The sequence below is a fragment of the Myotis myotis genome, unplaced genomic scaffold (genome assembly GCF_014108235.1).
Source record: "Myotis myotis isolate mMyoMyo1 unplaced genomic scaffold, mMyoMyo1.p scaffold_m19_p_11, whole genome shotgun sequence".
Classification (NCBI taxonomy): Eukaryota; Metazoa; Chordata; class Mammalia; order Chiroptera; family Vespertilionidae; genus Myotis; species Myotis myotis.
The window spans coordinates 69,152,286-69,178,711 of NW_023416315.1; the positions used below are offsets into that span (position 1 = coordinate 69,152,286).

Consider the following 26,426-nt stretch of genomic DNA (forward strand, 5'->3'; position numbering starts at 1 on the left):
AGCAGGCAATGGTGAGCCCTTCCTCTTCCTCTGTCCCTACAGGATCTGACTTGCCTACTCAGATGGCTGGCAAGGAGCACAGCAAGCCATTAAACACACACACACGCCTGCACAATGTCAACAGTGATGCTTGGAAATACTTATGCCGCTATTCATGACTTTTAATGTTTTACATGTTTTCCTTAGTTTAGCTTAGTTTAGACTGGATACTAATCAATCCTTACAAAAGTACACTCCCTTTAACTTTTATATCTAAAAATATTTTAAAATGCCTACTCTTATTTTTTCCACTCAAATGATTAACTTGCTAAGCACATCCAAATACTAGTGTTCATGCACACATATACACACACCTATTTCCCCATGACAAAGTAAATGGTAGTGCTTTTCATTAAGGAGCAATTAATGATTTCTAGCCCCTGGCCGGGTAACTCGGTTAGTTAGAAGTTGGTTAGAGCACCATCCCAGATTCACTCTCAGTTCAGGGCACATACAAGCAGCAACCACTGAATGCATATAGAAGTGGAACAGCAAAAATCGATGTTTCTCTCTCTCTGTGTCTCTCTCAATAAAAAAATAAAAGTATAATGATTCCTACCATTTTAGTGTCTTTTCTTTAAAAATAGTAAAAGCTTGTTACAGCCCTATCGTCAAAAGGTTTGGTCACCGTTCAGCAGGGAGTTCATCTGATGAAAATGTAGAGAATATCAGGGTTGGAGTATAGTAATCTGATTAAAACACATTCCAATAGTTGAATCTGCATGATAATATCTGTACCAAGCGGTCACCATTTGTATGGTTGTATAACTACAGCGGAAAATAAAATAAAAAGATACTCTTGGAACACAGAATATTACTAAGACATTTATTGATAACGTTATTACAATTGTGTCTTAAATCCATTATTATTTCAATAGCAAAGAGCTAAATGCCAGACAGACCTCAGGTAGACAGTTATTGCAATTATGTTGACAGTAAATTGCAAGAATCAGGCACTGGCTATATCCTGTTACAGAAAATGTAATATGTTAAAACTTGAGAGAGAGGCTGCATAAATTGGCAACATCTTATTTCATTAAAAAATGATGGAAAAACCTAAAAATGGTGCATGTGTATAGCTGCAGATATTAGAAAAAAAAACACGTTCACTTTAAAAGTGAATTCTGTACCATTCTTTTTAAAAATCTATCATCTATCAGATGCAGATATGTATTGCTTATATCAAGTGATATTTGTGCTTAAATATAATTTAAGGCAGTTAAATATAACGTCATGTTTACTTTCATATAAAAATATATATAAAAATAGAGTATTTAAAGGAGGTGGATATTCATACTAAGGAACTCATTGATCAAAATAGTTTTATGTTTCGTAAGGTAGTAAAATTGAGGTATTTGTACACTTGGTAATTTCAGCCATGTGTTGAATTAACCTTCTCAGCTCTCCCTCCCCCCCCCAAAGGAAATTAATTCTTTAAAAACCATTGCTACTGTGAGATGTTATCTCACAACAAAGCATTTGTAAAATAAAAAAATTTACTATTTTGAAATGAAAATATAGAAGAAAAAGTTCTAAATACTAGAATTAGGTGTGTTTTATATGTATGCCACAGTTTTAATAAAAAATAATTTATGCCTACTCTAAATTTGAATTAGATACAGTTGTTCAGGAAAATAAAAATATAGTTACTAGTAACATAGGAGTATTTGTGGACATGTACAAGTGCTTTATGGAAATAAATGCCTATGCACTTGAGAATGCCTAATCCTTTGCAAAATATTTACATAAAATGTAATTGTAACCTTACATTACACAGGGCTCTATTGGCAAACCAAAGCTTTCTGAAGTAATACTGTCAATGAAACAAAGTAATACATGGGGAACTATATTTTGTTTCGCACTTAAAAATCACACATTTAATCAACTTAGTCTGCAGTTACCCATCCAAGTTCAGGGACAGGATAGGAGGGAATGTTTCTGAAAATTACAGAGTGCAAAGTTAAACATACGGGTGTTTTAACGGTCAAATGTTACACTTCTCATCTCATAGAATCCATTTGAATTCCCTTGTGGAACATTCCTATTCTTTTCCTTTCAGTTATAAAACGTAAAAAGCATAGGAAAAATGTTTATCGTAAGCATTAGATTCACAAAGCCGAAGCCACATTAACGCTGCGTTTTCTCCTGGTGAAGGACGCAAGCGCAGTCCCTACTTGCAAGTGGAATGTAATTGCCTTTTTACCCTTCTCCGTATTCACAGGCCAATAGAGAATATAACACAACGCTCAACGCATTAGCCTTTCTCCCATAATCCAAGTGCCTGTATTTCTTTTTATTATCACAATGTAATCCCTAGCCCACAGTGGTTCTTGTCCATATTATATGTTGAGTAACCTTTTCCTGGCTCTGTCTTTCACATGGAAAACCAGCTGATTTTTAAGTGCACATCTTGACTTTATAAAGTGGTAGGAACAAAGTGTTATTACGGTGTTTTTTTTAAAAGCTACGTGTGCATTGGTGTGTAACTGTGTGCTGGTGTGCATGAAGGCATGTAGTCAGTCTAAAATACACTCGATGCACAGGTTGTGGGTCTTAGACGATCATCCAGGTTAGTGGTTTGTCTTCAGTTGCAAATTCAGTCCCCATCAGGGGGTCTACGCAGCTCCTGTCCTTGCACACATCCTGCTGAGAAGGATTTCAGAGCAAACCTGATTAATCGGACCTCGGACGTGATACGGCGATTGAGCATTTATTAGGGAGTCTTGCTGCCGCTGTAGTTTGCTCTGGTTGCTGAAATATTTTCCCACAGTGTGATTTCTTGATCGTTTTATTTTAATGAAGTGATTTTCTTTAAATAACTTGGACTTCACTACCTGCAAATCAAGAGCAAAAAAAATAGTGAGGCAATAGCGAGGGCCGTTGAGCCCTGCACGGAGCAGTGTAACTAACTCAGGAACCTGCACATTATTTCCATCACACGCATGGTGCCCAAAGGGCACAATATGCTTCACAATGCCGAGAACCACCATGGCCCAGCTTTTAGAAAAGGCCAAGCTCAAAGTGAGAATTTCTGCCCCTTTCCTTCCCTCGGGGTTTCTCTGCCACACTGCTGTGTGCGTGTCCCTCTCCAGGCCGGGTGCGGTCACACACAGAAGGCGCTGGGGTGCCTGTGCTGAATCACCGATTCAAGCGTGGTGCTCTACATCTCTCGCGGCAGCCTTTTACAGAATAGCAACTGCAACGGGTTTCAGAGTAAAACTGTTTTCCCGTTGCACGGCATAAGCTGACGCTGTTACAGTTAGTGGTTTCGTTTCTCTGGGCACCCAGTAAATTCTGGAACCTGAAGGAGCAGTCTATGCCCTAGCAGGCTAATAACTTTATACTTGTTTGTACATATGCAGATACATATGTGCATTTATTTACATTTTCCGAATCGGCAGTATAATAAGCATTTGTAAAGCACAAAAAGGTCTATAATAAAACCCCTTCCTATACCTGTTCCCTACCTCCAATTACTCAGTTCCCTCCCCAGAGAACACCAGCTTCTTTGTGATTCTATTCACAGATGCTTTATGGCCATCAGTGCACACAGAGACCACGAGGCCATGTCTACTGTCTGTTTGCACAGTTTACAACAAGATGCCCTGGTGGAACCCTGTACTTTTCAGCTGTCATCACTGAGTTATATCATTCAGGTTATTAGCACCAATGGTCAGAGAGAACTAGGTGGGGACCAAGACTGAGATTGGCGGCGGGGGGTGGGAAATAGGATGAGAGAAAATATAGTAACACCCCAATATTTCAGTCTAATACGGGCAAGGGGTGTCCTTTAAAGCTGAAAGTCCGTTAGATAATGAAGTAGGTTTTCCAAATGGGTATGTTCAACATTTGACACATTAGTTCACCCGTTTCTGCGTATGTAGACACATTTGTGTAATTAAAATTAAGTGTGTATGAAAAGTTGACTTTCACAGAAAAGTTTTCTATATGCATTACTGTCACTTTAAATGTCTACTGAGTAGGTCTAGGAAATGCGTGCATTCGCCAGTCACCACCAGCAAACAAGTGCACACGCTGGGGTTGGCTTAGCGGAGGTGGGGCATGGGCCTGCACGTGTTAAAACTGCCCCAGAAAGTCACGCCACACGACAACGGAACCAGTCACCATGTGCAATGCAGCGTGATCACGTGCTAATCATTCCCGGAACATTGTTTACAAGCGGCGACTCTTGGATTTAAATATGTAGACTATGGTTGCAGACATGTAATATTTATTTTTGTCCGCAAAATAACTACTGTTTTTTTCCAACATACGGCCATTTCGCTAAAATTTGTTAAAAATAACAGTGAACTAATAACAAAAAAACAATCTGTTTAAGTTAATTATAAGCAAAACTTGTTTTAAAGCATTTTAAAATCAACAGGGTGTTAATTTTCACATATGACATACGAATCAGTAATTTTGTCCATTAAAGCCCAAGTCTGTTAAATTGAGGTCTGCAAAATCGAGGGTTTACTTTACTGGCAAAGATGTTTTGGGTGGCTTTACAAATGAATAACAAACCATGAATTCCATCATGTTAATGCCATTGGAGGACATTAATTTTGGTCAATATGGGCACATAAATTAGTCACTAATGACCAATGAAGGTAACACTACCTAACATGGATTTTTTAATTCTTTTGAGTGTTTTATAATGATTTGGATACATATTTTTTGATCCTATGTAAGAGAATGTAATAAAAAACAGTTCAAAAAATATATAATACTTGAAAGAAATGATATCTATTTTGAAGATAAGTATTTTTAGTTATAAGTGAGTGAGCATGAACCTTTTTAGAAGATATTTTTAATAGAGATTCTGTAATGATCTACACTAAAATGTTAAGAATAGAAGTCTTTGGGTGGAGAAATTACTGTAGAGGTGATTTAAAATGTATTCTCAACAAAAATAGATCCAGAGACAAAGAAACACTGAACAGACCATCCAACCTCAGAGAGAAGGCAGGGGAAGGGGGTGGTGGTGTAGGACAGCAACCAGAGGCCTTGTATGCATGCATATAAGCATAACCAATGGACATGGGCGGTGGGAGCTTGTCTTGGGGGGCGAGAGTGGCAGGGGGTGTGTGGTTAATCGGGGGAAAAGGAGAGGTATGGAATATTTTAAACAATAAAAAAAGAAAACAAAAAAAGAAACCTTCCGTTTGTATCACTGAAAAAAAAATGTATTCTCTATCACATTTGGTCTTGACTTTTAAAATTTAATACAGTGAATGTGCATTACTTCATAATCAAATAAATGTTGAGGCTATTCTCATTTTGAAGAAAAAAAATAATATTAATGTGTTTTGAAACCAATTATACCCTTCCAGCCCCAAAGAAATGACTTGTTTTCCTATAGCTATGGGAGGCTTGGCTTTTTATGATGAGGCCCTCAGAGGAAGTGACCCTTAAGAAGTCCAGTGAAATCAGTGGTTTGCGGTAAGCAATCCCTATGGATCGTAACTTAGAGCTCAGTTTGCAGTTAACCACTGATTAGTATTCCAGGCCCCAAGGTTGTACGTTGCTGTTATGTGCAGCAACTTCTGCCTCTGTTCGCTGATGCTATAACTTTAAATATGATAGGCTGGGAGGCGCACCAATGTTTTCCTGAAGGTTCTGCCCCTTTTGGGGAGGTCTGTACTCAGTGATAGCAAGATTAGTGAACATTTTTAAAGTTTATTTCAGGAAACACTTGAGCACAAATATTACATTCAACCCTGAAAAAATATTAGTACAGTGTTCCGAAACCAAAATTAGGTTAATTTTGTTTCTATAATTTTATCTTACGTGGATGGTCTGCATGCCAATTACATGTAACCTTTCCATCCCGATGCAAAAGGTTATAGAACTTCAAACATTATTTTAATGTTTTGTGTGACTCCAGGGCTGCATTTAATGTTGCACTACACATGTTGGACAATGCTAGTGAGGATGCACGTAGCAATCTTGAATGCGGTTCATAAAGAGATACACAAAAATACATATTCCCAGTGTGTTTGCTGAAGCAGATGCATTCACTCAGGAGTAATGTCAGTGTTTCACCACACCTTTCCACAAAGGAAACTTGATCATGTATTTCTGTTTGTAAATCACTGAAGTGAGAAAGAAAGATGAGACGAGGGGGTCTCCCCTAGTGTCCCAGGGCCAGCCTGATGCCACCTGCAGAGCCAATGCTCCCTCTATGCTTTCCTAGATTGACACCTATGTGCCTAGGCCAGGGATCGGCCCAACAACTCTTAACGAAGTTGGTTTCCTTTGAAATTATTTTCCAGGAAATAATAAAAGATATGTTTCCTAATTCCTTTGTTAACCGAGTATCAATTTCATTCTGAATCCTGAAAGCGGACAGACCTACAGAGAAGGAATTATTTCAATTTTAATTTGTCAAAATATAGATTCAAAGAAATCCTCCCAGATGCTGTTGTAAATGGAATCCAGGAACCTTTGAAAATTCCAGCAGCATTATGTGCTCTGCCACGAGCTCATACATTTATTTCAGGAATGCAAGGTTTAATCTTATGAAATGTTTTGCTCTAGGAAACGACCAAGGAATTATTGGTAGCTATATGATTGTTTACCTTGAAAACCCAAAGGAATCTACTGCAAAATAATGAAATGCTAGAAGGAGAATACTTGAAAATTATATATCTTTTCTATATTCTATCAATAATTCATAGGAAATATATTACAGAAAATATTCCATTACATTACTAAAACAACTTCAAGTTAACAGTGATGCAGGTGAGGAATATATCGAAAGTTTAATGAGACATAAAAGAAAATGTAAACAAATAGAAAGACATACCATGTCAAATCCTCCCAAACTAATTAAAGTGCTATTACAATGTAATCCCAGCAGGAATTGGGAGGAACTTAACAAAGAAATTCTAAAATACATCTTTAAGAGTAAATGTAAGAAAAAAAAATCAAGACCATCTGTGAAGGAAAAAAAAAGTAGTAATGAGGGAGACTGTCTATACCAGATATTCATTCATCAATATGAACGGGATCTACCATCAACCCACCATAGACTCAATTTGTTGGTTGTATAAGCCAAGTATAAGCAGAATTCAATACGGAGAGAGAAAGAATAGGAATGTTCATACTGCAGATTAAAATGCATTTCATAAACTGCTACCGTTCCTTACAATGTTCATTAAAAAAATAAGGTAGTTTTAAATAAAGCCCAATGTTATATAAATCCAGTGACCATCAATTTTGACGGTGTAATAGTTTTAATTATATGGGATTAAAATAAAAGTATATGTTTAAAATGGAGCTATTTATCAAATGGCCAGTAGCGTCTCCAATAGAGAAGTAGATGAGGATTGGGAGGTGTATCTACAAGGTGTCCCAAAAACATGAATGCACATGTTTTTACCAGCGGATGGCTCAATGGATGGTTCTTCCTTTCCAGCCAGATTAAGCTTTGAACAAAGGAAATTTATCCTAAAATGCTACTGGAAGTTTGAAAACACACTTGAAGTATCAACACTGTCTTTATAATTATTCAAAGTGTGTATACATTTCCCTGTGTCCCCCCAAAATGTACTTACACTTTAACAGCTGATAATTCACTTAGCTTTCATTCTTTTTCAGGTTTAACTGTTTGAACAAAGGATACTTATCCACTAGAATCTTTTATGGGGATACATAAAAGATAAATCTTAAGGTACAAAACTAGCAACAGTTGATGAATTGAAGGTGCACAAATACTGAACGAAATGATTCTCGATGTTTGTGATTCCATTGCTTCGCATTATCAGTAGTGCTTGGACCAGAATGGTCACCAGTTTGAAAACAGGCATTGACATAAAATTTATTCACTTCTATAGATTCTCTTAATTTTGAAAAATGAACTGTATGTTAATAAACACTGACTTTATAATCATTCAAACTATGTATACATTTTTTGGGGGGGACACCCTGTAGTGTAAGGACAGGATTTTTGTTTTTGTTTTTATTGTACATACTAAGTTTTAAATTTTCAGAGTTAGCAAGAATTCATGTAATCCCTTATGACAGAGAAACAGAAGAGAAGCAAAATGATGCCATGTCTTAAAACATTACAATTTAATGATATCATTTTCCACATAATATCCATGCTTTAATCTCCAGAGTTCTCTGCTTTGGGAAACACATGGAGTAATTCAGACATGGTCCCTACCCTCAAGGGGACTATAGAAAGACACATGTCTGAGATACTTGAAGTAGGAACTAGAATGAAATGACTTCAATGACATTGCCGGAGACTCGCTCCCAAGGTCAGGCACCAGGCTGTTTCCATGCGATGAATAGTTCCTTCGTACATGAAAAAGACTTCGTGCTAATTTATGACAGGCATGATAATCTCCTCACATGGTTATTATTTCTTTGAACTTATTTGTAAAACTCAGTGTCCAGCATTGGTGTCACACGGCTATATCTGAGTTTCAAAATATGACCTGATTGTAGAGGCTCTACAGGGGGGGACAAGGAGTAAGCTATCATTTTAAGGCTTGGAAAAGTTATGCCAGTGGAAAGTGTTTGATACCTGTACAGTGGAGAGCTGCTTGCTTCTTTCCTTTGATCTCATGTGTGGAAATGTGCCCATTTGGGTCCTTCCCCAAGTCAGAGGACCATTTGGGATTTTAAAATCCAACTAATGTGTCCACTAGAATGTGGCTTTGGAAGAGAGCTGTTAGTCATACAAATGTTAGCTTCCCTCTGGTGCAAAATAATAACAATATTAAAAAGGAGCCATCAGAAAACAGCAGTGAGAGATTTAGGCCTTGAACCAGAGACAAAAGACTTTTGATGTTTGTTTACAGTGGTTACCTCAATCAGAGACAAATTCTAATAGTTCGACACTTCCAAACGCCTCTCTAAATTTGGTTCTTATGACTTTACCACTGAGAAAGAGTCATGCCTACCTAACAGGATAAGGAACTACTGCATATGTTTAATTATATATTCCTATGGGGTTTGGAAATGTTGACATTATTTTAATTAGTGTTAAGTGACATTATTTTGCCACTTTAAACAATCCAAAGTAACCTCTTGTTTTTAGCTTTTTGTTGTTGTTGTTTTTTTCTTTTTGAATTTACTGTGTCAAATTATACTTAAAATTAGGAAGAGATAGTGAAGGCCAATTGTTCTCCAGAAAGTGTGAAAACTGTTAGGTCAGCATTGATTTATAATAATAAGTATGGGTGTAATAAAATATTTCTCACAGCAATGTTCAAGTTTAGATGGTTTCATGTGGAAATAGACTTTCAAGTGAAGAAGACAGCATTTCAAAACAGTGATATATTTTAATATATTAGGTATAGAAACTTAGAAAAGAATAATTTTGGAGCTGAAATCAAGTTATGTAAATATAAGATATTACAAGATATGTAGATGATCAAATTTTTCTATGACTCAGTGTAATAAGAATTGAAATTCTGTGACTTTGGGTATAGAAGTGAATTTTATATTTTCATAGGTTTCTTATATGCTAAAGATCTCCCAGTTTATGGTGGTAGCTATTTCCACCTCTCTACATAATTAAGGACTTGTGGACACAGACATTTTAGAAGGCATACAAGTGGCCACAATTCAACTTGACTGGTGTTGTCCAATGGCTCTTGTAAGGCTTCTGAAACAAAAGAAAAACTTCAATAAACTACACAACAAAAGTAACCTTGCAACTTTTACTGCTAGAGGCCTGTCACAGCAACATTCAAAATGGATTTCACATACATACTCATCAGAATGAATGTATGACCATGTCAAGTAATTGCTGCACTGCAATAACTTTGAATTTTCAAAAAGCCAGTGCAGACGCGGAAAGCTTGGTGAGTTGGAAAAGTGTCAGGCAGATTACAAGCAAATACCTTTGCTAAAACTGATCTGGACCTGAATAACACCCAGGGAACTTCTGATGTGGTTCCAGAGCCACGGAACAAAATAGGAAACAATGTTCCGCGGTGCAAATGTTCCAAAATCTCCCTAGACTGGATTAGGGGAGTTGGTCTGATTACAAGCATGTTTCACAATCCCGAGTGGGATCCAGAGAGGAATGAGGGCTATGGCTTCCTAAGGTTGGAAAACATGACATTGACCAGGCAGAATGGTAATGCAGACTTTGCAGATAAACGTCTATAATTGAAGTCCTCTTTACTTGGTGTAGTCATTCTGCAGGCAGGGTATTCCACTTAAGACCCAGTCACAAACTTATGGCCAGCTCACAGAGTAGCCTAAGAATTCATAGAAATGGAGTAAAAAAAAAAAATAAAAGGATGAGCAATAGCTGGAAGCCAGTCCTTGTCATTCATAATTCCATTTCAGGAAATTATGCAATTTTTTTAAGATAAAGAATTCTTTCATTCCACCCCCCCACCCCCCCACCCCCAAATATTTAATTATGACCACATGAAATAAGCTATGCTCGGATTGAAGGGAGTCCAACTTCGGAATGGGTCAAAGATGCTGAGGATTAGAGGGAAGGACAAAAGTTTTCTTTAGGAATGAGGGTTTTTTTGTTCTTGTTCTTGGTGTTTCCAGATTTGCATCCTTCCTCCAATTCTCCAACTCTTCTTACTCTGGCAGCTGAGCCCTTTAAAATCCTGTCTCCAGACACACCTCAGTTCCCAGGTCTGGGAACAAATTCTGCTCTGAGGTGGGGAGGTTGGTTATAAGGAGCTACAAACCAGCAGTTGATTGATTGAGTGTTAAACTGCTGGTTCTACCTTGTGTGCCTATGCAGTTCCCCAGAAACGAACTCCCCTGTTTTAAACTCATCTTCCTAAGTGGCTGAATATTCATATCAGTGAATTCTTAATACTTGGATGGCCTTCGGTAGTCTGATGGATCCTAAGCTAAGTTGCTACCCTGCTCTATTTAGATGTTGTGTCTTGGGTCTTGGGATCGATTTGATCAGAACTCACAGGTATTTGTTTCCATCCATCTCTCTTAAGCTTAGACTTTTTATTGAAGAACTAGGGGCCCGGTGCACAAAATTCGTGCACTGGGTGTGTGTGTGGGGGAGTGTCCCTCAGCCCAGCCTGCCCCCTCTCACATACTGGGAGCCCTCAGGCGTTGACCCCCATCACCCTCCAATCACAGGATCGGCCCCTTGCCCAGGCCTGACGCCTCTGACAGAGGCGTCAGGCCTGGGCAGGGGACCCTCATTTCCCCCCATCACTGGTTCTGCCCCCAGCCCAGGCCTGATGCCTCTGGCCTAGGCGTCAGGCCTGGGCAGGGGACCCCCAGACCCCTCCGATTGCTGGCTCTGCCCCTTGCCCAGGCCTGATGCCTCGGTCAGAGGCGTAGACCCCCATCACCCTCCGATCGCCTGATCGGCCCCTTGCCCAGGCCTGACGCCTCCGCCAGAGGTGTCAGGCTTGGACAGGGGGCCCCCATCTCCCCCCAATCACTGGTTCTGACCCCCGCCCAGGCCTGAGGCCTCTGGCCCAGGAATCATGCCTGGGCAGGGGACCCCCATCTCCCTCTGATCCCTTGCTCCACCCCCCGCCCAAGCCTGACGCCTCTGACCCAGGCTTCAGGCCTGGGCAAGGGGACCATCATATCCCCCCAATCCCTGGCTCCGCCCCCCCAGCTCCCCGCGGTTGCAGGCTCCGCCCCTGCTGAGGCCTAATGCCTCTGGCCTGCGCGTCTGGCCCGGGCAGCGGGGACCCGCAGCTGCAGTGGCCCGCGATCGTGGGCTCCGCTTTAGGCCCAGGCAAGGGACCCTTAGCTCCTGGGACTGCCAGCTTCGACCGTGCCCAGCTCCCATCGCTGGCTCCACCCCTACTTCCTGCTATCACTGGCCAGGGCGGCAAAGGCACCTGAGTCTCCGATCATGGCTGGGGGGCAGGGCAAAGGCGGCCCCGGGGCCGCCTTTGCCCTGCCCCCCAGCTCTTAGCAACCCCCTGGGTTTCCGATCACTGTCAGTGGCAGGGGGCTTCTTCCTGCTTTCCCTTTCGCCTCCCTGCATTGTGCCTACATATGCAAATTAACCGTCATCTTGTTGGCAGTTAACTGCCAATCTTAGTTGGCAGTTAATTTGCGTATAGCCCTGATTAGCCAATGAAAACGGTAGTGCCGTACGCCAATTACCATTTTTCTCTTTTATTAGTGTAGATATGGCACTAAAATGTGACTTAGAAACAATTTGTGTGGGCCCATGTGTGCAGCTGCTGGCTTCACTGTCGGGCTCTGCTCAGCGCTACTCTGGTCTTTTTCAAGGAGGCCTATTGGGCGCTGAATTTCCTGTCAGAAGAGATGGCCAGCCTCTTGTCTGAGGTGGCAGGTGCCTCTCCGCCTGTATTCTAGGGGTTTGGGAAGAAGGCGAGGGGTTCCAGCCTTCCAACTTTCATTTTCATCTTTCTGATTCCAGCTTCCGGATTCAGGTGTTCTTTACTGTACCTGTGTTTTGGAGTCCGGATTCTCTGCTGTTCAATTTTAAAGGAAGTGATGTGTATGGATGTAGGTTCTTGACCGCACAGGTGGGGCTCGGGGCTCGGGGTCCACTAATTTTGCATACAGACTTTTAACCCATTCTTTTCCGCCCTGTGCCTCACCCTGGCCTGTCTTCCTCAGGGCGGGGCTCCTAAGGTCCGAGCCATTCAGAGCATCTGCGCTGCACCTCTCCCTGGTGTTTCTTCTCTCAAGACACTTGACAGGATAACTTACTTCATCGGCTGAGTCACACTTCCCAAATTGAACTTGGGTTTCTTATCTGTTATGAGTTATTTCTTAGTATGTCTATTTTTGGGGGAGGGGAAGGTGAATATCTTTATGTTTTTACAGCCTTTTTAGTGGAGTTTCAAGTGGATGAAAAGATAAATGCTTGTGGCCAATCTGTATACTCCATGCCCGATCTTAGACCTTACCCTTTATGCTAGTTTCCCCAAAGTATGTTTAGTGAAGTGTTAATAGTTATTAAAAAAAAGAAAAGTGGTTCTGTGGTCAAAGAAGTTTGGGAAAAACTGGATCAAACTGAGCTAAACAGTTTCTTTGCTGTAGGGCTTCTGGGATCATTTAATATACTAATATTATTTGAGAATCCTTTAAGTGGAGACATATACAGTATTTCCTAAACCACAGATCCTGTTTTCACCAGGCTTGAACATGAAAACATAAAGTGGGGAATGTATTTAAACCCCCCAGAAATGAGGGTTTATTTCAAAGAACAGGAAATAGTGCTGGGTCAACATCTTTTTCTTAGGCATACTAACTCTAGTTCCAGGACTGCTGCGGCTGGGAAGTGCAGCTGCCTCATGGAGTCATCATACCCATTCAGTACAGAGTGATGGACTCTCTCTTTGCTCATCCTCCATTTAATTATCCATCTTAAGGAAGAGACCCTGATATAATTGGTCTTACCACCATTCAATACAGGATGCTCCCAAGTTTAGGTGGAACCCTTAAACTTCTTCCTGAATCCCTTAGAATATTGGCAGGCAGGCACATGCCACCTCTGACAGGATTTAAAACAGGATTTTGTAGCAAATCGTTTCAGAAAACACTGGACTCCCTTAGGGCTAATGAATTCATCCTCGTCAGGCACCAATCTCTAATCTAATCACCCCACACAAAAGGCTAGGATTCACTTGCAGATGATAGAATGAGCACTAATCCTATAATATAAAAGGCTAATATGCAAATTGTCCCCTCGACTGGGAGTTCAACTGGGAGTTCGACCAGGGGGCGGGGGCGGGGGCGGGGGCGGGGGCGGGCCCTCCCCCAGCTGGTCTTGCCCTGGATTGGCACCCCCCACCCTCATGAGGGGTTGGGCCAGCCTGCCAATAGCCTGCAGCCGCTCCCCCCAGGCAGCCCCCCCAGATCGGGGGTGGGATTGCCAGCCAACTGCCAGAGGCCCCTCCCCCTGGCCAGGTGGGCCCCATTGGCCCCGATCAGGGCGGGCTGGCCAGACCCTACTTGTGCACAAATTCATGCACCGGGCCTCTAGTTATTTTATTAAAAAAACACACACAAAACTGTCTAGAATCACTTTCCCAATAAAAGGGGTGGAGGAATGTTAGGCAGTGAAAAGCTCTGTGACTCCTCTACTTACAGAGCTATTAAAAGATTTTAAATGACGACATCAGACTTGAAGTATAGAAATATTATCCCAGTAGGGCATGAAGGATAAATTCAAGTAGTGGAAAGTAAGGTTCCAGGGAAGAAGAGACCCTCCAGCTCACCTTGTTCATTAATCAACATCCTGCCAGTTATTCACCAGTGTCCTTGACCTGGTCCTCTCCTATGTATTCAGGGCCCTTGTTCCAACAGCCCTACTCCCTCCTATAGTCTTAATATTTCCTTCCTCCTCTGCCCATAAACTGCCTTTGGACCATTTTCTGTTCCAATATCTTTCCCTATTTCTTTTTCTTTTTTTAAATAAATTTTATTGATTTTTTACAGAGAGGAAGGGAGAGGGATAGAGAGTTAGAAACATCAATGAGAGAGAAACATCAATCATCTGCCTCCTGCACACCCCCTTCTGGGGACATGCCGGAAACCAAGGCACATGCCCTTGACCAGAATCGAACCTGGGACCCTTCAGTCCACAGGCTGACTCTCTATCCACTGAGCCAAACTGGTTAGGGCTTCCTATTTCTTATTTACTTATTGAAAGGCTTTACCAGTTCTCTTTTCTCATTCCTGATACCTCTTTAGCCTATTGTAATTTAATTTCTGCCCACAATATTTTACCAAAGCTCTTCATTTGATCAGAAAGGACCTTCTCAATGCCAAAATTAATGACTAGTTAAAAATTCCATCTTAATAGACCTATTACATGAGACAACATCACCCCTATTTCAACCTCACAAATTTTCATTTTTGAGCATTCCATGGCACCACACTCTACTAGAGTTTCCTTGAACAGTTCATTGTCTAAATCCAAATGCTCCTATTTCACCAAACTGCTTAAATGTCTGCATTTTCAAAAGGTTCTTCCTCAACTCTTCTTATTCTACTCACTTTCTCTGGATGATCTATTTTTATGGTTTAAACTGTTACCTAGTTTCTGAGTACTTCCAACTTTTTATCTCTAGCCCCACCCTGTCTCTCAAGCTTCAGATTTGTATATCCAACTGCCTGTGAGAGATCTCACCTGGATATCCTACAGGCATCTCAAACACAACATGTTCAAACCTGAATTCATCATCTTTTCCCTAAGCTGGTACCTTCCCAGTTATTTTCTGTCTCAATTGCCAGTTGAGCTCGCTAATCCATCACCTAAGTAGGGAATTATCTTAGATTCTTCCTGAGCCCTCATGCCACAGATAAGATCTAGGGCTTGTATTTGTCTGTTTCTCCCTTATGTTTGCTGTCTCTGTTCTTATTTGGTGAGCTTTTATCACCACTCACCCTACTTTTGAAAAAAGTCTCCTAGCTTCTCTCCCTGATTTAGCCCTCATTAAATTTTTCCTCCTCACTGTTTTGCAACAAAGACATGGCAATCTCACTTCTCTCTAAAACCTTTCATTGGCTCTCTATCACCTACAGGATAAAGTCTAACCTCTTACCATCATTGGACCCTAGTTCACTTTTCCCAATCTCCTTTTATAATTGACTAGAGGCCCGGTGCATGAATTCATGCACGGGTGTGGTCCAGCGCCCACCCAGATAGGGGCTGATCTGGCTGGGCTGGCTGGGCTGTCTGGGGGGAGGGGCCGCAGGCAGTTGGCAGGCTGGCCCTGCCCACTGGTTGAACTCCGGTCGAATTCCCAGTTGAGGTGATAATTTGTATATTACCCTCTTATTATATAGGATGCTCTACAATATACAGGATTACTTGTGATTTCCTGAGAACATCAGGCTATTTCAAAGCTACTTTGGTTCACAATGTCCCATAGGGTTGGAATGGCCTTCTTTGGCCATCACCCTGTTACCTTGATTAGGGTCTACTCATTCTTTAACAATCAACTTGGAAAGTTTTCAAGGAGAGTTTCACTCAGTCCTCAGATTGGGTTAGGTACCCTTTCTTGGTGTTATTATAATATCCTATTTATATCTCTAACATGCCATTTTACATGTTTCATAATATGGGTTTTTCTGCCTGACCCTCCAACTACACTATCTCAAGGGAAGAGAGTAAGTCTTATTTATTTTTGCATCACTACTATTTAGCTCAAGAACTGGGCACACAAAATAAACATGGGATGATAAAGTAAAAGAATAAACAAGGTCGAGGCAGTGGGAACAGAGTGTAGGAAAAATACTTGAAAAAATATTTAGGAGGTAAAAAGCACTTGGCAACTAGCTGGCTGGAGGTTGTTAGGGGCTGGAGAAAGAGAAGGAGGAATAGAGGATGAGCCTGGTTTGTAAATGACAGCACAACAGAATAAATTCAAATATTAATTATTTTGGGGGGGGACATGTTTAGTTTGAGATGTTAATGGGAATTTCTCCTGGCTCAGTTTATAGCAGTTAATATGATCTTTATACAGGCACCAAAAAAGCTGATGAATTAAATTGTCATTACAGTGTACTAGTTTATTAAAAAAAGCCATGTTGTTAGTTAAAGTCTGGAATCTGCTATATAAGTAAGATAACTCTATTTGGATCAGTTCTTTTTTCTCTAAAAGTCATTATTTCAGTTTTTTTTTAGATAGATAAATTTAAAGGCTTTTTCTTCATTATGTTTATGATAAACTTTTAAACTCTGAAGTACAAAGAGAAACGCTTTAGGCCGATAATACAGAAATAAAACATTTCTAGGCCAGATAAGCTTTTGTTTATTTAATTAAGATTAAATAATGATGCCCGGCCGGCTTGGCTCAGTGGTTGGGCATCGACCTATGAACCAGGAGGTCATGGTTTCATTCCCGGTCAGGGCACATGCCCAGGTTCCAGGTTCGATCCCCAGTAGGGAGCATGCAGGAGGTAGCCAATTAGTGATTCTTTCTCATCATTGACATTTCTATCTCTCCCTCTCCCTTCTTCCCTGAAATCAATAAAGATATATGTGAGAGCTGGGAGTGATGCCATAGGGTTTTTTTGTTTTGATTTTTTTTGCTGAGTCAAAAGCTGTGGCTATGATCTGCCAGAAAACAGAGATATCATATAAACTCTATACAACTGAAATATGACCAGTGATTTTCAACCAGTGTGCCACAAGAAATTTCAAAACATGCAATACCTTATTATTTAGTCAGGGGCACTGACTTCTTTTCTCTTAGATTGTCAAATTGAAAAATAACAATAGCCAGCACAGTGGATCAAAATTATACATATTATCTTGTCAGATCAGCAAAAAATGTATTTTTGGTGTGCCACAGAATTTCAGTAATTAATTTATGTGTGCCACGAGATGAAAAAGTTTGGGAAAATTGCTGGATTAGACTTATTAATAATCCTATATAATAAAAGCCTAATATGCTAAGTGTCTGGTCAACTGGTCAGCCGTTCAACCAATCAAAGCGTAATATGCTAATGATATGCTAAGGCTGCTCAACCTCTTGCTATGACATGCACTGACTGCCAGGGGGCAGAGAGTCGACTGGTCGACCAGTTGCTATGGCGTGCACTGACCACCAGAGGGCAGATACTCTGACTGGTAGGTTAGCTTGCTGCTGGGGTCTGGCCGATTGGGACTGAGCAAGTCAGGCTGGACACACCTTGGAGCCCTCCCGCAGTCCCTCTCTGGCTGGTCAACCTCCCATGTCCTTCTCCGGCCCTGACCGTGTACCAATGGGGTCCCCCAGCCTGGCCTGCACCCTCTTGCAATACGGGACCCTTTGGGGGTTGTCAGAGAGGGGGTTTTGTCCCAATCCCACAGGCCAGGCAGAGGGACCCCACTGGTGCACAAATTTGTGCACAGGGACTCTAGTTACATAATAATTAGTTGTGGATTTTCTCCTTCTGCAGCTAAGTTTGGGCTGATAATAGTTTTGTATCGTTTCCAGGTTTTGGCTGTTGACAGTAGATATTTGCCACATAACTAAAGGCACCATCCAAAACCACTCTTGGGCAAGAGCTACCTGGATCCTGTTTGTTGTCCTGCATAAACATTGAGAAAACAAAATTCCATCTCCCATCTCTACCCATGAAGAGATATACCTGCTTTTCTCATTTGTGGGATGATGTTAGTCAAAACTGATGCACACCAGTTGGGAAATTGCTTATAAATGTGTGGTGGCAATGTATTCTCTTTTGGTGCCTTGACAGATGAAAGAGATGCCCAAACCCTTTAATCTCATCCATAGCAATAAGAGACCACTGGAGTAGGCTTGTTATGTCTTTGCTTGAATTCTCACCACAAATCAAAGAGGTCACATTCACATCTTGCTATGAAGGTTATACCTATCCTTCTCAGGTGTCTGTGAATTGATTGTGAGAATGGTTTCATTAAACACCAGAAGATACAAGGCTCTCAAACTGAAATTCTTTGAGGTTTCTTATAGCTAATTTTAATTCTTTTGATTACTATATGACAACTTTCTTTGCCAGCTCATTAGACGAGCACAGAGGAAAAAGTGGTTGTTATTAATGAATTTCTACCCTTTAATACATTTTGCACGAGACCAATAACCTACTGATTTCTGGCTTGCTACATTTATCGTCACACCATTCTTTGCAAGAAGCTTTAGAATTTTCTTGATTGTTTATAATAAGCTAACAGTGATTTAAGATGTTGGGCGATGGTTTAGAAAGATTATAAAAGATCTGTGTCAGCACTAGCAACTTCCTGAAATACAAGTGGTACAAATTGTTCAAAAGTTAAGCAACAAGTATGCCTAAGTGATGAATGAGGTATGAGACTTTGTGATGAAGGGAGTCATTTGAGAAAGACGACTGTATCAGGTCTGTGTGGTAACTAGAAAGGCAAATGCTCTTAGATTAGAAGTATTTCTTCTCAAACATGGAAACTTCGGAATGGATAGCATGCTCCAGAATCAACTGAGATAATTCAGGGCATACCTATATAGCCTGCCTCCAAGACAGCATACATGAAAAATAGGGTTTAAGAAAAAAGAATTTGTGCATGATATCTGAACACACACACAAAAATTATAAAATCAAATAAGTGAAATAATCTTTACCTGGCATGCTTAAGTCATTATTATGCAACTAATAATGGTGTTTTAGTAATGATTATAAGCCAATTTTCTAGCTCTGATGGTTCAAAGAGTCTTTTTTGTACTTCTCTAATTCCATAACTATTAGTGTCAACTACTTGTTGCTGTACCAGGAGATACATGTAATGCAATCATGTGGGAAGGGCATATTCTGTTTTTAATTGGAGCCATGCTGGAAATCATTGGGGGGACTTCTTTTTAGAAGAACTAAAGCTGAAAAAAGAAAAAACAGATATCCTCACCCCAAATACTAATTGAAGGCATATTATAAAAAAATAAATGAATCTCTCCTAAAAGAGACCCCCAAAAAAACAAAACAAAAAAACCCTATCTGTATATTGTCTTTCAAAGTCCCCATTTTCTGCAAGTTTGGCAACTTTTGGCTTGATGTTGTCACCAACTCTGATACTGGGTTGTCTCAGGTACAAGTTCATTGTTTCTTCTTCTTCCAGGAGGCCTGCTCTTGTGTTTCTAAGTCTTGACATTTTGCAAATTAGGATAGGCACCCAAAGAGTGTTATGTTTTCTTATGGAAGAAATAAGTAGACACACAGTGTCCTACAGCTTAAAATCTGGTCTGCATCCACATCCACATGGCCAAGCTCCATGTTGCTAGATAAAAACTCAAAATGATTTTTATTGTGGGTGCAGGAGCTCACTTCTCTGAGATGCAGTTCCATTTGTCATATGAAAATATAACATGAATCCATTAGTAGAACATACAGTGTCATGTCAATAACTGTTGGCTATTCATAAAACCTGAGGACCAGGATAGATTCTGAAAGTCATGTTATGGCTGAAAAATAGGATCAGAAGAAACCTTTAGTTGTCATCTCACTAGTCAACTCACTAGTGACTGCATCCTGGTTTACAAAGGAGGCCATGCAAGAAAAAACAACAACCCACAAGTGAATCAATATCTGACAAAATGATCAAATGAGAAACTCTCCGTCAGTTTCAGCTGAAGCTCCTGAGACCTAGAGCAAACAACAGTAGCCAAGTAGCTTCACATTCCAAAGCAATGTCTGGAAAATATATGCAAAACATGCAAAAGTGTGGACAGCATCTCGCTTCACAAACCCTTGTTTCATGAAAAGGACTGGGAAATGAAGATGAAGAGCGAGAAATTCTATGTGAGAAGTTTTCCAATACTTTGTGGTCTTCTTCCCTCTGGGGAGCTCCACCAACCTTGCTCTAAGCCAGTGGTTCTCAACCTTCCTAATGCTGCGACCCTTTAATACAGTTCCTCATGTTGTGGTGACCCCCAACCATAAAATTATTTTCGTTGCTACTTCATAACTGTAATGTTGCTACTGTTATGAATCGTCATGTAAATATCTGATATGCAGGATGTATTTTCGTTGTTACAAATTGAACATAATTAAAGCATAGTGATGAATCACAAAAGCAATATGTAATAGGAAAGAAGTCCCTGGCTTCCTCTCTCTTAGGCGACCCCTGTGAAAGGGTCGTTTGACCCCCAAAGGGGTCGCGAGCCACAGGTTGAGAACCACTGCTCTAAGCTAAGTGAGATGGGGTTTTAAGAGACCAACTTGGAGAGATGGACATGTTGGGGATTGGGGTGCATTAGGACTGGGATAAGACACTGGCTAAAGTTCAGCTTCCCTGTAGCAGAGAAAGTGAGAGAGGAAGAGCGAAAGTGAGAGCGAAAGCAAGAAAGCGAGAAACAGAGAGAGGGCTGGCCTGGAGCTAACTGTATTTCCAGCAACAGCTGAGCAAGGGTGCCTGGGTGTTTCTCGTGGACCAAATCTGGGCAACTGAATGTAGCAAGCCCAGTGCCATTTTGAATACAGTGGGGCCTTGACTTACGAGTTTAATTCGTTCTGAGACCGAGCATGTTAAGGAGCTCGTTAACTCAAATTACTCTATCAATTCAATGCAAAAAATCTGCCCAGAGACAGCTGGTATCTCAAAAAACTCGTTAGTCGGGACACTCGTAAGTCAAGGTCCCACTGTATCTTCCAAGAGGATGCCTAGAGGGGCAATGTGACCCCTCAACAGAAGGATGGGCAATTGGAAGTCACAGGGCCAAGGAAGGAATGCAGCGGTGAGTGGGACTGGCCTTTCCCCAGGAAGCTATCTCTGGGGGGCTCAGTGGGAGCTGTCTTCAAGGAAGTGCACAAAAGCACCCTAAAAAGAAGGAATTAGCATTCTATCCCCAGAGAGCACACTGATGATTATGCTTATGCTAGTCAGGCAAGACTTTTGTTGCCCTTAATATCTCCTCCCTAACCGGACCCAATGAAGAGGGTGGGAGAAGAAAAGTGGGGAAATAGGAAAGAAGTCCCTGGCTCCCTCTCTCCTATGTCAGGCTTTCAAGACGAGGCAGGTCTAAGCTGGGGGAAGGAAATCATGTTACATGGGCATAGACACAGGCCCGGGCAATTTTAGTATTGAAGTGATATTCTCCTGTGCCTGAAAATGATGGGGGTCCTTTGATGATCTGAAAGTGGTTTTCAAGTTATGGGATTTATCAAGATTTTATTCAAGTGATAGGGAGGCAATATCCACAGAGGGATTTGAAAGGACAAGGGAAAAAGGGTAAAATTATTTTCTATCATCACCTTATCAGCTAAGCCTGTTTAATTACTATTACAAATAACATCATTTTCACCAGTGGGGAGGAAATCAGTCAAAAGACAGGCCCTCCTGTTGTGCACTGACTACACCAAAGGAGGAAGATGATTCGTTAGTTACCATATTAAATGCTTTGGATCTTTAAGCTGCTTCCACTAAAGGCATCTGGCACGTTTCGGGACACCGTTCCTCAGGGAAGGCCCAGAGTCTGTGAGACAGGCAGGTTCTCTCCAGGTGGCCATCTCCTTCTCGCATTGACCTGAGCTCCCAGTTCCCAAGTGTCTATGTAAACACTCTTTTTTTAAAAAAAAAACACCTCATTTTGCAGAGCCTTGAGTTATGATTACCACATGCTTCGGCCGAGTGATGAACAAATCATCTCATCTCCTCCTGACACATTTTTTTAATGCACTATAAGACTGACCATGCTATTAAAAACACAATGAAAATTTTTTTAAAATCAAAAGCTAAAAGAGTCAGAAAGCCAGATAAATACCTCATGGAAATGGCAGCCACAGGCTCCCTGGAAAAACTCTTTGTAGCGCCCCATGGTTATAGTGAAGGTGTCCACCACTTCGTAGCCATACTTCTTTGCAGTGTCCAGAATCATCACATTTTCTTTCCATAAGTTCTGAACTTCCCTCTGTGTTGCAAAGCAGAAGAGTGAGAATTTTTATTAAGAGCGTTGTTTACGATTTGCTAACTCAGATAGAAATTGTGTAAAGGGCATCTTGTTCTACAGATTGGTCTTATTTTGAGATAAAGACTTAATTTTACCTGCATTTCTTAAATAAAGAGGTGTCCTAATTCTTTATTTAAAATATAAATGTAAACACCTGTGTAAGTATAAAACAGCAATACATAAATATGTACAGTGATTTACAGTTTAGAACTTTCATTTTATTTTTTGGCCCACAAAGATCCTTTGAAATCTCTAAAATTCTCAATTTAGAAGCCAAGATTTGAAATCACAAATGTTATCTCCATCTATTTGGATTTTTATTCATTTGAATATTAATTAATATATGTTTCATGCTTAGCTCTGTGCTGAGGGACAGGAATATAAGAATAAATAAATCATGGACTCTGATCTTAAGACATCACATTCTAGCCCAAACCGGTTTGGCTCAGTGGATAGAGCGTCGGCCTGCGGACTGAAAGGTCCCAGGTTCGATTCCAGTCAAGGGCATGTACCGTGGTTGCGGGTACATCCCCAGTGGCGGGTGTGCAGGAGGCAGCTGATCGATATTTCTCTCTCATCGATGTTTCTAACTCTCTGTCCCTCTCCCTTCCTCTCTGTAAAAAAAATCAATAAAATATATATTTTTTAAAAAGACATTACATTCTAATAGGAGAAAGATATGCATACATTTACTAACTCTTTCATTGCAGGCAAACCTACCAGGCTCTGGCTAGTAGGGAAAGGGAATAGCTCTGCCAGGTGCAAGGGGACAGCTGAACAGAGAGACTTGGAGAGGTGATTCCTGAGCAGAGACAGGACTGCCAGTGGGGGGTGGGGAGGGAGGGGAGGGAGTGTGCTTCTAGGAGCAGCAGAATGGAGTGCTGCTGCTTCTGGGTCATATTCCTCCATCTCTCCCTCCTTCCCTCCCATGTCCAAGGTTGGAGTTCTAGTTGAGGTCTACTGTCAAGAGGAGCTCCTCCTCTACCCTAGCTCAGGATTCCTCATTGGCTTGGCCAACACTTTCTCAGACTGACCTGTTGTCTGAGTCTCTTCCTATGTACTTCATCCTTCTTCCACACCCTTCATGTCAGATTCATTACACCTAAACACAGGTCCCAATACACAGTGGACTAAAAAACATTTGGTGCAAGACTGAGTGCTCTGCATTGGGTGCTGTTGTCTGAAAGTCTTCCTGTCTACTCTTCCCTTTAGTCTTCCCAGGCGCTCTCCCTCTAAACCCCCTTCTTCTGCTCATCCCATCTCAGTATCTGTTTCTTGGCAAACCCACTCTGACAAAGAGAGGGAATTATCTTTTCTAAAGAACAAAAACTATTTTCATTTTCCATGTAAAAATGCAAATTACTTGCATTTGTTAATCCAACCGCAAAGTAAAAGCAGTACAAATACGTCTAATTTCCTATCTCTACTGTGCTCACATAACTATTTTTATGTGACATTCAAAGAAGAGTGTTTCCCCCAAAATAAAGATCGTGAATAGCAAAGGTCCATAAAGAAGAAATATGGAGGAAGGAGACAGATGCGAATTTTGTCTGTGCTATCACATGAAAAATGATCCTCAGGCTTGTTCTTGTCTAGTACACGCATTTTTCTCAACTCTAATATGTCTAATTATGAAGGATACATGGAACTTTAGAGTAAGCAGTGTCTAGAGAAAGGTCAGTTCTATGGGTAATAGACAATTAGATGGAAATTTGCATGCAGGAGACCAACAGGGATCAACACCTATGGAAGAGTGATGTGGTTGAAATAGGCTTTGTGGGTCCCACTAGGGGTTCTAGAGCTGGGAAGGATCTTCTGAGATAATGGCCCACATTAAGTAAAGGGGGTGGAGTCTTGGTACCCTTGCCCTGGGCAAGTTGGGTTTCTGCAGCAAAAGGCAATCCCTGCTGGGATTCACGTGTAAGTCTTTACTAGGCCACACAGCCAGAGCCCCGGGGAATGAATGTCTAGTCCTAAAGGGGCAAACTGGGAGCAGCCAAATCATACAAAGTGTCACTCACCCACTCGGGAATAGGTATTTTTTGAGAGTCTACTACGTGCTGACAATTGTGTTTTGCGCTAGGGGTACCAGAATGAGCAATGCAGCCCTCCCTTCCCGGTCTCTCCAATCACAGAGACTATTCTAGCAGGGGAGACAGGCAACCAAGGACTATTATCAGAGGAGTGACATGCACGAGGACACAAAACGACATTATAGGAGCTCATAGCAGGAACAGACCATGGAGTCCCATGTGCCCATTAAGTCTCCCCAGAGGAAATAGCATGTAAACTAACACTTTAAGGGTGCTTGGAGGTTACCCACAGGAGGAGGGAGTGAAAGAGTGGGCTCCAAGAAAAGGGAGTAGTGATTTCAGAGACCTGAAGGTGACCGAGAGCATGACATGCCTGAGAAGCCAGAACATGCTCAGCATGACCGAGCGCGGTGGTGTTGTGAGTGTGTCTGGTGACTAGACATGTGTGCACATATAGGGAGACCAAGGGATAAGTCTACAGAGGAAAGCAGAGCCCAGTCCTGAAAAGCCATGCAAGCATACGATGAGGAGTTCAGGTTTATTTTCTGATTCCATTGCTATTGTCTCTTTCATTCTATTGTTTTCCACACCCTCTGGTTCCATCCTTTTGTCTTTACTCAGTTTTAAAGGACTGATGAACACCATCAAAGCCCAGGGGGAGGCATAATGTTTACCACGACATCCGGTACATAGTAGATGCTGAAGAAATGTTCGCTGTCTGCTGAGATGAACTGATTCAAACTTGATAAACTAAATATAAGCAGCAGCTACAGAACTCCAGTTCCTGTGAGGAGCTGCAGTCAAAGAAGCAAAGTAGAGCTACCAGAGTCCTCAAGAAGGAGTTGCAGTATTGACCTGTAGTCTTCAGATAACAGTAAAGGAGATTCTACTTGTAACCTATCACAAAAATTATCAAAGGATCCCTCTTCTAATCCCCAACAGTCTAAAACTCTTCAGCTACCCCAGATACTAAATACCTCAACCCCTCAGCCCATCCTAACTCCAAGGAGATGAATTTGGAGGTTCTACTTGGGCCACTTTCTACCACCCGTTCTCCTGCTTTTGTATCATAGAACCGGCATCTATGCAGGCGTAGTTTCAAGAAAGGGGTGGGGGGTTGTGTAGTATGTGCCGGGGAAAGCTAGGAGCGCTCAACATTGACACAAAAGTAAATCTCACTCGGCTTATGTATTCAATGGACAGCTTACTGTCTCCCCAATTCCCAGTGCTCCTGGCCTCCCCGGAGCAATCACACACAAACCCCACTGCCAAGAATTTTCCTGGCTTGAACAACCCCAGCTGGTTCCTTTACCTACAGATGTCTTTCTGTTCTTTTCTGAGACTTCAATTCAGTGTTGTGACTAATTTACTAAATTCTATAAGAACTGGTCAGAGGCCTCTAACTCCTTTCATTTATGACTCTCTAGCCAGAGTTATATGACTAATGATACTACTTCAAAGATGACTTTTAAAGCAATCAGTCAGACATCATCTTCAAAAAAAAACACCACTCTTTCCCAAAGTATTCATTGATACTGACAATTTCATTTGTGGTTTCAGCATGAGCCTCCAAAGGTGTCTGAAACATTAGTAGGGTAAGGAGGTGCCTAAAGCACAGTCTCTCTCATCTACCCTCAGTTCCTACTTTTTCATAGTTTGGCACCCCCTTTCTTCTTTTATTAACTCAAAGTACGTACAACCCACATGGATTATGGGCTCCTTATCTCCAGGAATAATTCTAACTGATTTAAAATCATAATCCACAAGTATATTATCTCCCTTGATTTTTTATAAAGGTTGCTAAATATTATATCGTGCCTTTCAGACATCAACAAAGACAGGAAGCATGAAGTTCACACAGCCTGGGCGAAATGGCCTTACCTGTGTTAAGAAATGCACTCCATCCACTGGCAGATGAAATCCGATTCCCAAAGTTTTGATGATCACAAGGATATTGAGTAAATTTTCCCTGTGAAATAATTAGAATTCTAAAGTCAAGAGCATCAATTATATTTCT

The 26,426-nt window shown here is 41.2% G+C and overlaps 1 protein-coding gene across 2 annotated transcripts in view; it reads right to left on the reverse strand.

Moving 5' to 3' along the window:
• Window positions 1–840: 840 nt before the first annotated feature.
• CPED1 (cadherin like and PC-esterase domain containing 1) overlaps window positions 841–26,426 on the reverse strand; it is a 281,289-nt gene continuing 255,703 nt past the window's right edge. For both annotated transcript variants that reach the window (XM_036328853.1, XM_036328852.1), the window contains 3 exons: window positions 26,291–26,378; window positions 22,191–22,337; window positions 841–2,873 (listed from right to left, as the gene is read on the reverse strand). In XM_036328853.1, coding sequence (XP_036184746.1) covers window positions 2,655–2,873; window positions 22,191–22,337; window positions 26,291–26,378 — 454 coding nt within the window. In that variant the 3' untranslated portion in view covers window positions 841–2,654. The remainder of the gene's footprint in view (window positions 2,874–22,190; window positions 22,338–26,290; window positions 26,379–26,426) is intronic.